Raw genomic sequence first — 12744 nt, 5'->3', positions numbered from 1 at the left:
CTTTCTTTGTGGCTGCTTTGTGGAGCCTTATTACTGTACTAATTGCTTTAAATATCTTTTTGCTTGTAAGAATTGGGGGTAAGAGGTTTCAAACACCATTATTGTTACAGAGCGGGTCATCTACATGAAAGTCATTTGGAAATGCTGCTGGACCGAGCTGAGGCTGAAATTAATTCTGTTAAACAAAAATTCGATCATGATTTAAAACAAGAAAAGCAAAAGCTTCATCAGAAACTCATTACCAAGCGAAAGTGGAAAATGTTGCAAAAGGTAATTATTTTCAGTAGATTTATTTTTCCAGGGCTTAACGTGAAGGAAAAATTGAATGTGCTGAAAAGTAAGGCATAGTTCTTAGGTTGGAGGTCAGCCAAAACAGAGATGAAAATAAATGTTCACTTTTATTTGCTGTGTATGATCATGTATTGTACTGTGTTTATTATTCAGTAATTAACAGCTTTTCATAAAAAAAAAAAAAAAGAAAAAGCCTGCAAGAAATTAATGTAAGTGAAGAAACTCATGAAGCCCATTTGCTTAGTCTACTTGTGCATTGTTACAGTTTTGTCTTTTTGGGATTGGTCAAACCACATGGTCATACGTTTCTGTAAGTCACAGCCTTTCTCTCTAACTATAATTAAATTTATATTTAATAATTTATATGTATATATATATATAAATAATTATTTAAATATAATTAAATTATTATTAATAATTAAAATAATCTCAGGCCTGCTTGATGCATATAAAGCCATTATGTTGCATACTAAGTAGATATCCGCACACTGAAAAGCAGTTTTGAGAACACTGAAAAGCAGAATTTTATTTTTGCTATAATATGCGTATTTAACAAGCTTACATTTGAGAGCTGTCTCTTCTCTTAATCTTGTTCCTCTTTTTGGCAAATGAATCTGCAGAAAGAGCAACGGAAGGAGCAGTTGTCCGTAGGGAACGCCTTTAAAACCTCAAGGGAGATCACTGACTACCTGAGCCACTGGAAAACTCTTCTGAGTGATCATGCCATTGAATTTGAAGAACTTACTGAAAAGCTGGATAATGAAGGCAGTGAAGAGCTGAGAGACCTTATATTTAATCTAACAGAGAAAACTGTTGAAGAACTTAAACTTGTTCAATATGGAGTATTTGTGCAAGAGCTGATAAAGATCAGTGTGCCAAAGATGTTCCTGCTGGAAGTTGTGGAGGAGCATAAAAAAGAGATCATTGCTAAACGTGAACACCTTGAAAGGGAAGAACGTGAAAAGAGCACAGCTGCTGAAGAGTTGCTTCAGCTCACCAGGCAAAAACTAAGCCAAGAGCTGGAAAATAGTCTTTCACAACAAAGAAAATTAAGGAGCTGGGAACAATCAGTATTCATGCAAGTATCTCTCTCTTTTCTTCTGTTTTTGTAATTAGTAATAAACTAGTAGCTGACAGACCTGTGTGGTTGTAATTGTTAATGACCAGTTCTCTGTCATGCACCTGGGAACTGATTTCTCACAAATGCTCAGCCCCTGCAGAGCCAGCAGCATGAGCTGACAGCCTCTACAGTCTAACTCTTCAGTGGAATTTCCAGGAAATAGTGTTTTCAAAACCAAAACAGTGCAGTACTATTTTTATACTTCAGTTTAGCCTGTGTCAGTTGTCACTTGTGTGTCTTTCATCATTGTTCTCAGTCCCTTCTCAGAGATCCAGATTACTTTGCAAATGTCATTTAGTCAGGCCTATTTATCCCTACAATCGATTTTTATGTATCCCTTCCAGCCACAAGTCAAGCTTTATCCATCATGTGCTCATTTATGCTCTACAACAGTAATTTTACTTATTTCATAAATGCCCAGCATAGTAGTGTACCCCTCCAGTTCTTGAGCTCCATCCGTCAGACTTGGTTAATTTGCCCTGCTGACAAAATGCTTCTGGTACCGAGGTCCCAAGGCAGAGAGGCATCATGGCATGCAATGCAGGTGATGCTGCAGAGATTTGCTGACTTCAGGCACATCCTCTGGCCATTGCTTTATGCTATGATGTGACATTGTGGAGGTGGAAAGGTGGGGGGCCATGCTACCTCCCCTGGGAGACCTTAGGAAGGGAGGGACCATGACTGTAGCCAAGAGAAAGCAGGCACAGTGCTGTGCAGCAATTTCCTCGATAAGCTTGCAGTGTTGTTAAGCATTTGTCTTTCAAGTACTTTTTTGACTTAGTTGTTTTATTATTTGAACGTTTACAGTATTGCATTTCCTATACAATGTACTTAACAACAAACTTGGTTAGAGACATAGTAACAGAATTGTAGCTTTAGAGGAAACCACTGGAACAGGCAATGTGTGGAGCCTGAGGAACAAGCGCACCAAATGTGAGAAATCATAAAGAAAAATGCATCAGTTAAACTTTCTGCTTACTGCCCCTTTTATGAATAAAAGAGATTTGCTTGGTTGTTTTTGTCCAGGCAGCATGTCTCTTAAGTTTGTCTGCTGTACAGGCAAGACAGGGCAAGAAACCTTGTCCACTGCATGTTTGCTTTGTTAAAGAATAAAATCCATTTGCATCTTGGTTTGGTTCTGTTTTCAAGGCCCTTGCATTTTGTTCAGCATTTTAAATACTTTCTTGTAAGCCATTTTGGTGCATCTTCTAGCTTATCTATTATCTCAGAATATATTACTGAGAACAGACCTGTGTGAGCAGGAAAGGAGATTGTATGACCCAGCAGGTCTTTCATTTCCTAATTTTCGATTCCAAGGTAATTGTGTTCCAGTATGCAGCATTGTCTGTTACATTTGTTAGATGCTATCTTTATTTCCAGCAATAGTAAGCTGCCTGCTTTTTCTAGTAAAATATGGGCATATGCATACAAAAACTTCAGCATTTTTGCAACTGTTCTGTCAAAAGGCCCTTACGATCTATCACTGTCTTTTTTCTAATCCAGTGGCTGTTGATTTTGGTTATTTCAGTCACAGATACCAGCTCTTACGTTTGCATGTTTATCTGCCATATAGTTTTCACAACTGTTTTGAGCGATAGCTTTTCCTTTTTATTGCTTGTTGGAGAGACAGTGAGTCAGTCCAAAGTTTGTGAAGGTCATTAATGCTGAAAGTTTTTTTAAATATGGGCTTTACAAAATTGTGGTTTACAGACTTTACACACTGTGGATTTTCTTCTGTTGAAGGTCTAAGACAGCAAGAGGAATAGAAGGAATACTATAAATGCTTATTTGGTGTAATGTTGCCTTACTTATTTTTAAGTGAGCAATACTCATATTGAAAATGTTTTAATATAGAGTTTAAGTGTACTTTGATGAATCAGTAAACAGGAATGGAATCTGCATTTCAAAACCCAGAAATATTTCAGTAGAACTATGAGTTTCTGTAAGCCTGTGTTACACTGATTAAAAGCATCAGGCTTAATGGGACTCACAGGACAATAACATTTTAAAAACAAAAATTCTTTAAATATATATATATATATTCATATATATAAAAATATTCATATTTTAAATGCAACTGCATTTTTGGGAAATAGAAAAAATTAAAAAGTTAATCTACTTTTATCAAATATTCAAATAATATTTTAGTCACAGAATAAGAATATGATTGTAGTTTAAGGTCAGTCAAATCTGGAAGATGAATTTAAGTTCTGGCTTTTTTTTTTTTTTAATGTCAACTTCACCTTGACCTGAGGAGCAGTTCCCCAGACTTCTGTGTTGGAAACCTTTCTTCTACAAAAAATGAATTTTGAATGATTCACATTGTTAAAATGTAATCCATGTTGTTCAGACTGCTGAAAGCTTTTTTACGAAGAATAAGTCAAACCACTTAGTGATGGGACAGATGACATATATGAGTTTATTATAAAGAGATACTTTTTTTCCACTCAGTGGCTGTGACAGCTAAGTGCTGGGAAAAAGCACAGAGAAACTTTGCAAGAAGCCTTTACCGTAATTACAGCCTTAACTTCAGAGTCTGTATTTTCTGAAGTGGTAGTGGAAGGATTCTATGCATAAGTGCTCAGAATTATATATATTTATTTTTTAATTCTGAATCTGTTTTATTTTGCAAATGATTTTTTACAATCTGAGAAGTTCTGTGTGAAGAAATTAAAGTATCTCCAAGGAAATTTTGAACATGTTGAGCATCTCAGTCCCAGGAGAAATAAATAACTCTCGTATGATAAGACAAAAAAAGAATGATCAAAGTCACGTATTTTTCTGCATGCCTTAAAATTTTGTACAGAGTTGTTTGTATCACTGAACAAATGGCTTTACTTTTTTTCTTTTTCCCCAACAGGCATCTTCTAACTTTGCCCCTTTCACTATCTGAAGAGAAGTTGCTCAAAATGAGGCAGGAGTTCCACTGCTGCTTTTCTCAGCTGGACAGCAGTTTGGCTCTGCCCAAGATAAGAGCAAGAGCTTTACTTCAGGCTTTTGAGCTGGAGTGGAGAGATGCACAGCTACTGAAAGTCAATCAGAATCTAGCAATGACCAATATGCAGGTGGGAACATTTGGAATCAATTTGGGAATGGGTGAGATGTTCATATAGGTCATCCACAGGTTGTTGGCCTCATGTGCAGGTACAGGTCAAAAGCTTCTTCATAGGGGTGACTGTGAAGTACGCTCTTCCTCTGTGTGCAGATGGTGGACTAAAAGGTAACTGAGCGTAGGGGAGTATGCTTGCTTCACATACACCTGCATATTGCTACTGCTTGCATATCCTCCAGCCTCTCCAAGATGAAGGTGTAGGTAGAAGGAAGCAGTTGGGTGGCCAAAAGGAGGCACATTTCTGAGGAGAGACACTGAAATGTCAAAACCTGGAGCGGTGCTAAGCTTCAGGAAGATCAGGCACAACCCAAATTGCAGTTTTACCTGCAACCCCCATGCTTCACAAAATTTGGCAATAAGGAGGAAGTAAGGGCAGATAAGGGAGTATTTTTAGAGGAATGTCCTACATTATCTTGTTTGCTTAAGAAAGTGAAATCCCTGAGGTAGCTGATCATTCTTGGCAAGAATATAGCTTGATATTTGATTCTTCTTTCCAAGAAAATTGTGCAGGTACTGAGGATTTTCTTCTTCTGTTTGGTTGTTTTAAATTTACATATATATACGTTTAAGGTTGGAGAGACTTTCCCAACAACTTTCCCATCTATCAAATCTATCCCCTTTTTAAATTTTAAATAATTGTATGAAGGGTGTTTAATAATACCTTCAGTAAAATGTAAAACTTGTGGAGTCATAAATTGTTTTCTGTCCTTATTCAGCAGAAAGAGAATTGTTTCCTGTATGATTTGTTTGATGCCATCGTAAATGAAGGACTTTGCTTTGCTCTGTTTTGTTTCAGTTATGTTTTCTGAATGTGTAAGTGAACTTGGGATAATTGCAATAGAAAGTAGGCTAGATCAAAACCTTAATAATTTCTGAAGTACTTAAAAAAGAAAATGACTTTGCCAAGCCTTATAGTTGAACAGATGTTATCATTTCCCTGAGAGTACATTATACTTAGTTGATATTCTTGTAAAGAAATATAAAGGTCAAGAATAATTTGATTACATGGAACGGTGCTCCTTAATACTATCATGGTTCATTTGAGATTCATATAATGTGTCTGGAAAACAATGTAGCTCTTGAATTAATATTCTTTGTTCGTTTTTAACTGTGCTGGGGAGATAATGTATCTGTTAAAATCTTGTTGTATTGTCACTGCTAAAGGTTGTTTAAAATAAAATTTATAACAGTTTCATGGGAAGGATGAATACATAATTCTACTTGAAAGAAATCTAAAAGGAAATTTCCAGCTTTGTCTGAATATCTGAAAGGAATCTTCCGAGTGAATAGCCAACACATGCATTTTAGAAATATTTTCTTAGTGAAAGTTGTCCTTGCCACATATTTAATTAATTATTGAATCTGCCAAATACAGTAAGTTGTAATCTTAATGTTAACATACCCACCTGTCTCTTACAAATAAAGCACTTTGCACTCATCTTTTTACAGCCACATTCTAAAACGAAAAAAACAGGATCCAAGAATAGAAATAAGATTGATATTTTGAAGAAATCTTTACAGGACAAAATTTTCATTTATGAAGACTCATTGAAAGTTGAAAATTTGACTAAGGTAAATGCAAGCATTTTCTGTACTGGGATCAGAGCCTAAATTTTAAGTAAACAAGATAAAAAATGAATGCTCTTTAATCTTTCTCTGCTTTGCTTTCTCACTTGTATGATATGAGTAACATAAATTTTCTATATCAGATGAATATTACAGTGACAACAGTTAGACAGAGGTAGTGGTCAGCTGTTGTGAACTCTGTGCAGAACAAGTGTCATTGGAAGTTAAAATTGTAGATAAAAATCCTTCCACAAATGACTGCAGTGACACTTTTAGTATAAATTTGGATGCAGTTTTGTTCTTACACTTATTCCTTGTGCTTTATATACCTTTATTCTGAGGAATGTAAAATCATGGATCAGTGTGTTTATTCAGAAATAATTTTACTTTTACATGAGATGAGCACTTTGCTATTTTTTGTTGCAGATGGTAAAAGTGATGGTTTATCCAGCATCCAGTCTTTGAAAGTGAGAGAAAATGCTTATGTAAGAGTGAGACAAGTGGCCAAGTGTATTCTGCCACTGTCTGATAATTTAAGAGCTCCTATCCGAGTGTGCACCAAATGTGTTACTGGGGACATTTGAGCTTCAATACCTGTTGTCATAACCTCCAAAAAATTATTATTATTATTTTTTAACTGTAAAGTACAACTTAGTATGGGCCCAGCTCATAAGCATTCATTTTTATAACAACTTTGGTGCAAATACTGACTTGAATTTTTGTTAGAATTTTGTTTTAGAACTAGAAATTTACCTTCTCTCATCCTCAGTGTTTGTTTTGCACTGTTTTACATTCACCATCTGGTATGCCTTTTGTCGCTTTAATTTTCCCATGGGCAGGGTCAGAATTGAAAGATCTTAAAGGTCCCTTCCAAGCCAAGCCATTTTGTGATTCTGTGATACTAAGTTTGAAGCCTGGTCTTTATGTGAGAATATCATCACTGTGCTGTGAAAAACACTGAAAGCAGATTTTATCTACTTGTGTTTCATGGCTGTTTTTAGCTATTCTGCGTATTTGGAATGAAGATATTTCAGTTCTGATATCGCAGTTACCTATCTCAAAAGAAAGACAGTGGTAAAAATAAGTGACCTTAGTCTGTTTACCCTATGGGGCTGAAAAAAACTCTCAGTGGTAATAGACTTGCATGAGAAAAGTCTTAGCAACTGCATGTAATGAAGTATATTTTCAGATCATTTCCATTATTTGTAAAATTTAAGATGGAGACATCACTAATTAGCAATTAGTGAATAAAGTATTGAATTTGGAAGCCAGTGCTTTCAAGCAGAGGACTAACCATAGTGCATTTACAGAATTTGAATTATTTTTTTTAATTTACTTCAAGCATTTTAAGTGGTGTTAGCAGCAAAAGTTCAGACATAGGAGTTGATTCATCATAAACGATGTATTTTGATATTCTAATGTATTACACTGAATTATACAGTGACAAGCAGTTTTTTACAGTCTTCTGCTTATATGGTAAAATCCTTCATGAGTGGCAAGGAAATACTACTGCTTTAGAAGAAGTTTATAATTTAGTTTGAAACCAGTATTTCATCTAGCTTTGACTGAAGTTATCACATATATCATGCTGAAGTCAGATCTACTTGCAAACTTTCATTTTCCCAAATTCATTTCTGTTTGGAGGGCTATGATTCCAGAACTAACAACAGGCAGAAAGAAACTCAGGTGGAGAGAGATAAATAATGCTACCTGTCTGAGCAATGCAGTGACTTGTTTAAGAGCAGCTGATTTATTTTATGATGTTGAATAGAACCTGAATAATAAATCTGGAATATCCTTCTTATGTATTTGGGCACAGTTAGCATATGGTTTCATACTTAATAATACATAAATATTACCTTGTTTTGCAGTTTGAACTATAAATCTTATGGTTCATGGAATGTACTTAACATCATGTGTAAATCTGTGTGATATTTGGAGTGGCTAACAAAGGAAGTATGTTTTTCTGTCATCAATGATATCTCTTTGGCCTTTTAATTCAGCTGCAATTAAAATATACATTCTTGTGTCTATATGAAATGTAAAACTGTATTTCAATCCTTATCCATTTAAATGGATAATGAATTCAAGCTTCCACGTGATCACTCATTTATTCATACATATTCATTCACCCATCCTCAGATTTCATATAATTCACTTAAAATCCTTGTATCTGAAATGGAACCTTCTGTGAGGAAAGAAGCAGGTCTTAAATTCAGTTGTGTGTACACATCTCTCACAACATTTGTGTAGTTTTTTATCTGTATCTTTAAAGGCTTAAGCACATCTTTTTCCTAAACAACAAAAGTAGCCTTCAGATATTGCTGACTAATTTTGTGTCATATAAACCAAATCTTTCCACAAGAATGTGTTTTCCACTTTTTGAGATATTGTAAAAATTGTACATGTTCTGGCAGATGGACAGTATTGTAGAGATGTAAATACAAGCTGGATGAGAAAGAGAACCAGTTCCTCAGAATGAATATATATATATATATATATTTCATAACACATTAAAGCTAATGAATGAGTGCTAAATAACTTAGATTATTTAATATATATTAATTAATTATTATTTATACTAGCTGGAAGTTGCCCTGGTATGTTGGATAGAGAGCATCACAAACAAAAGCATTTGAAAAGGATCCTATTTGATTTTAGTCAGGTCGGTGCTGTTGAACTTTTTTCCCCATTCCTTGAACAAGTGGTATTATATTGAATTATATCACTATCATAATATAAATCATTCTGTTGTGATTCCATTGTTCTCAGCACTCAACCATGACAAAATTTAAAACGTGATTTGTGGCACCAGTTGTCCAGCCTGGTTCATTTCTAGCACTGCCCTTTAAATTGTCATCGGTAGTGTTTTATTTCCGTCTGCAGGGAATGCCTTGGTAGACACCAGCTGCTGCTAGGAAAGTGTTAAGTCATCAAGTCAAATGTAACTTGAAGTTTTTCCTGTGCACAAGTTTCCAAAGGAGGACTTTTAAAATATTTGCACTGGTGTGTGGAATAATCTTTTTTCCAGCCCATAGTCTTGTATTGTTGCCTCATAAGAATATCTTGAAATAACATTTTGGATTTTGAAAGCAAGCTTTCTTTGACAAGTTAGAAAAACAAAACAACAAACAAACCTTGAGCTGGGTGGGATTGGCTGCCTCGTACAATCCAAACCAAAACTGTGATTTGTAGAATGTTTTACAGAAGTTTTACATGATTTCTGTTTCATGTCGCTAGAGTGTAATGTAGATGTCTGAATGCTTGTTTGTGAACTGTTGGATTGTGAGGTTAGATAGGGCATGCTGAAGTTATCAGCTTTTCAGTAAAAAGCATGGCAGTGAAAATACCTCAAATTCATTTTATTTTTCTTGCCTACTTGCAAAGAATGTAAAAGATATACACACCAAAATAATATTAGTACAGAATATTGACTACTGAAAACTGGAACAAGAAATGGATATTTTTGGATGTAGCTTAAGATACAAATCATCTACTTTTGTTTATTGTTTTTAAGAGCAGTTGGAAACAGCTGGAGCACCAACTCCAGATTTTGGCCATTATTTTTGCTTTTCACTGAAGAGGTGTGACTCCACTGTTCAAGAGTGACAAGTTAGTTTTTAACATTTAGGTTTACTGTATTTCCAGTATGATCTCTGAGCTAAGTTCTGTTCTGAAATCAGATGTTTGCTAGCCATTTGCTTGCTTATTATTTAATGTTATATACATGTATTTTTCAAGATTAACTCTTTAGATTAACAGTAATGTTGAAAGGCAGTGTCTGTCTTTTAAGATGGAGACTTGTTTCTACAATGTGCTTATAAGATGATTTCTTTACTTTTTTGTTGCAATTGTCTAACTCATTTCTTAGAGATATGTCCTGATGATAATTGTCTTTCCTTTGTGTTCAAGGATGTTCCAAATGATGTAATGGAAATTTGGAGAAAATCATATGAGCACGAACATACCATAAGCATTGTTTATTGCAAATCATATTTTGAATTTAGCTGTATCTGTGGGATAATAGAATTTGGGTGATACATGGTCACTCTTGAGAAATTTCTTACCAATTAAATATCCAGAGAAAAATCATGAGCATCATTCTTCTTTAAAGCAAACCACAAAATAAATTTAAAAAATAATGTAATTCTGATAAACATGAATGGAATAAAAACTAGCATGAATGGAAAGCTAATAAGGTTTTAATGACTTGAGATGCAGAAAAACAGATGCAGGGGCAATTTCATTGGTCATGAATGTCAGTGGTACAGAATGGAGGGCTCGTCAATCACATTGCTTTTGATTGTGTGCTTGTAAATGCAGAGTTTGCCTTTCACTCATGGATTTTTTGTTTTGTTTTGTTTAGGTCCCATTAGATGTGTGGCAGCAACATAGTTGAGTCAGAGCATTGCAATTTGATTTTCTTTGATGTTTACTCAGTCTAGTTTTAATCCTGTCTGAAATCCGTTACCAGCAGGCTCTTGATCTATAGTTTAACGTTGTTTACAAAAGAGAATTTTTAGTTATCTACTTAAAGAATAGTAGGTTGAATTTTACTAGTCACTGTCAACTGACACATGCCAATTTGAAAACTAAATGTAGTCTTTCCATGCATTTTATTATTTTTGCTAAGTAAAAGGATATATTTTGTCTTATTATTTAGTCAATGACACAGGTAAGCAGAGAGTTATTTGTACTCTAATTTTTACTTTTGTTACATTAAATATTAATGTAGACACTGTATTCCAGGTTAATATTTAATGTTAAAGTTATCTTTACATAAAATGAAGCCTTATCACATTGAAATATCTCACCTAAATGCAGTTTTATCATTGTAAATAGAGTAAAAGCCTGAAATGTAATGCTATAAACACCTTTTAAGCTAATAACAGCTTTGATTTCTTTGCTGTTTTAATCCAGCTTGTTAATTTCAGAGTAGTAAAATCATGAGTGTGCATGTAATGTTTTAGGTTAATCTTGTTATCTTTTGTCTGTCATTATCTTTTAGGTCAATTATGAGTTGCTACTTGAGAAAGACTGTCAGATACATGATCTGGAAAATAAACTTGGGGAATATATTGCTTCTTTAGAGTTTCAAAAGAGTGTTAAAAAATGCAAAATGCTGGAGCTCTATGCAGCAATCATAAGTGTGCAAGCTTTCCTCTTGGAAAACCTGAGCATGTCAAAAACACTGTCAAAATCGGAATGTATTCAGATTTTAAAAGCTAATAATCCGGTAAGTAATGAAGTTGTGAAAAGGAAAGTTCCTGCTGGAAGACAGCAGCTGGCATGGTGGCTTATTGGACGTTAGTTTAGCTGTGCTGGTTTGCATCTGTTGATGGTCTGCTCTTGAATTTCTGTGTTTATTTGCACTCTAGTGCTCCAACTAACACAAATAAAGCAAAGAAAAGTGTAAGAGCCAGAGATGATATATTATTTATTTTTACTGTAGTGATGTACCTAGACCTGCAGTCAGAAAGAGCAGTATTTTGATAACTAGTTGATGTTAAAATTTTGTTGTTCACAAGGAAGGCAATGGGAAAGTGATGGTGAATCATAACTCACTAGTGTGTAATCGTTGTATAATTTGTCAGGAACAAGTTAGAAAATTTTGCACATTGTAGTTGTAACCATACAATAAAATCCATAACTGCATGTTCTATTTAGATCATGGAGCTCTTAAAATGCCTGGGAAGGTTATGGAACAGATATTCTCGGGAGCCTTCATGGACCAATTAATGGTCAACCAGAGGATCAGGCTCGGTCAGCATGGGTTTACAAATGGTAGATCTTGTCTGACAAACCTGATCTCATTCTATGACAAGGTGACCCGCTTAGTGGATATGGGTAAGGCTGTCGATGTGGTCTACCTGGACTTCATCAAAGCCTTTGACACTGTCCCCCACAGTATTCTTGTGGAGAAGCTGGCTGCCCACAGTTTGGATGGGCGTACTCTCTGCTGTGTGAAACTCTGGCTGGATGGCTGGGCCCAAAGAGTTGTGGTCAGTGGAGTTAAATCCAGTTGGCTGTTGGTCATGAGCAGTGTCCACCAGGGCTCAGTACTGGGGACGCTTCTATTTAACATCTTTATTAATTATCTTGATGAGTGGATTGGCTGCACCCTCATTAAGTTTGTAGACAACACCAAGTTTGGAGGGACTGCTGATCTGCCTGAGGGGAGAAAGGACACTACAGAGGGACCTGGATGGACTGGATCAATGGGCCAACATTAACTGTATGAGTTTCAATAGGGCCAAGTGTCGGGTCCTGCATTTTGGTCACAGCAAACCCAGGCAACCCTACAGGCTTGGGGAGGAGTGGCTGGAAAGCTGCCTGATGGAATGGGACCTTAGTGTACTGTTGGATGGTCAGCTGAATATGAGTCTATAGTGTGGCCAAGAAGGCCAATGGCATCCTGGCTTGTATCAGAAATGGTGTGGTGAGCAGGACTAGGGAAGTAATCCTGTCCCTATATTCAGCATTGGTGAGGCCTCACCTTGAGTACTCTGTTCAGTTTTGGGCACCTGAGTACAGAAAAGACATTAAGGTGCTGGAGCAGGTCCAAAGAGGGGCAACAAGGCTTGTGAAGAGCTCGGAGGATATGCCCTATGAGGAGAGACTGAAGGAACTGGGGCTGCTTAGTCTGGGTAAGAGG

General features: G+C 35.7%; 1 protein-coding gene across 1 annotated transcript in view; it reads left to right on the top strand.

Moving 5' to 3' along the window:
* EVC2 (EvC ciliary complex subunit 2) overlaps positions 1 to 12744 on the top strand; it is a 64597-nt gene that overhangs the window by 40402 nt on the left and 11451 nt on the right. Inside the window, exons 13-17 of the mRNA XM_048943124.1 lie at positions 111 to 270; positions 912 to 1369; positions 4272 to 4476; positions 5973 to 6095; positions 11098 to 11325. Coding sequence (XP_048799081.1) covers positions 111 to 270; positions 912 to 1369; positions 4272 to 4476; positions 5973 to 6095; positions 11098 to 11325 — 1174 coding nt within the window. The remainder of the gene's footprint in view (positions 1 to 110; positions 271 to 911; positions 1370 to 4271; positions 4477 to 5972; positions 6096 to 11097; positions 11326 to 12744) is intronic.

This window comes from Lagopus muta, chromosome 4, assembly GCF_023343835.1.
Source record: "Lagopus muta isolate bLagMut1 chromosome 4, bLagMut1 primary, whole genome shotgun sequence".
In the NCBI taxonomy this organism is placed as follows: domain Eukaryota; kingdom Metazoa; phylum Chordata; class Aves; order Galliformes; family Phasianidae; genus Lagopus; species Lagopus muta.
Note: the sequence above shows the minus strand (reverse complement) of the source record. Positions and strands in the feature narration are given on the sequence as shown.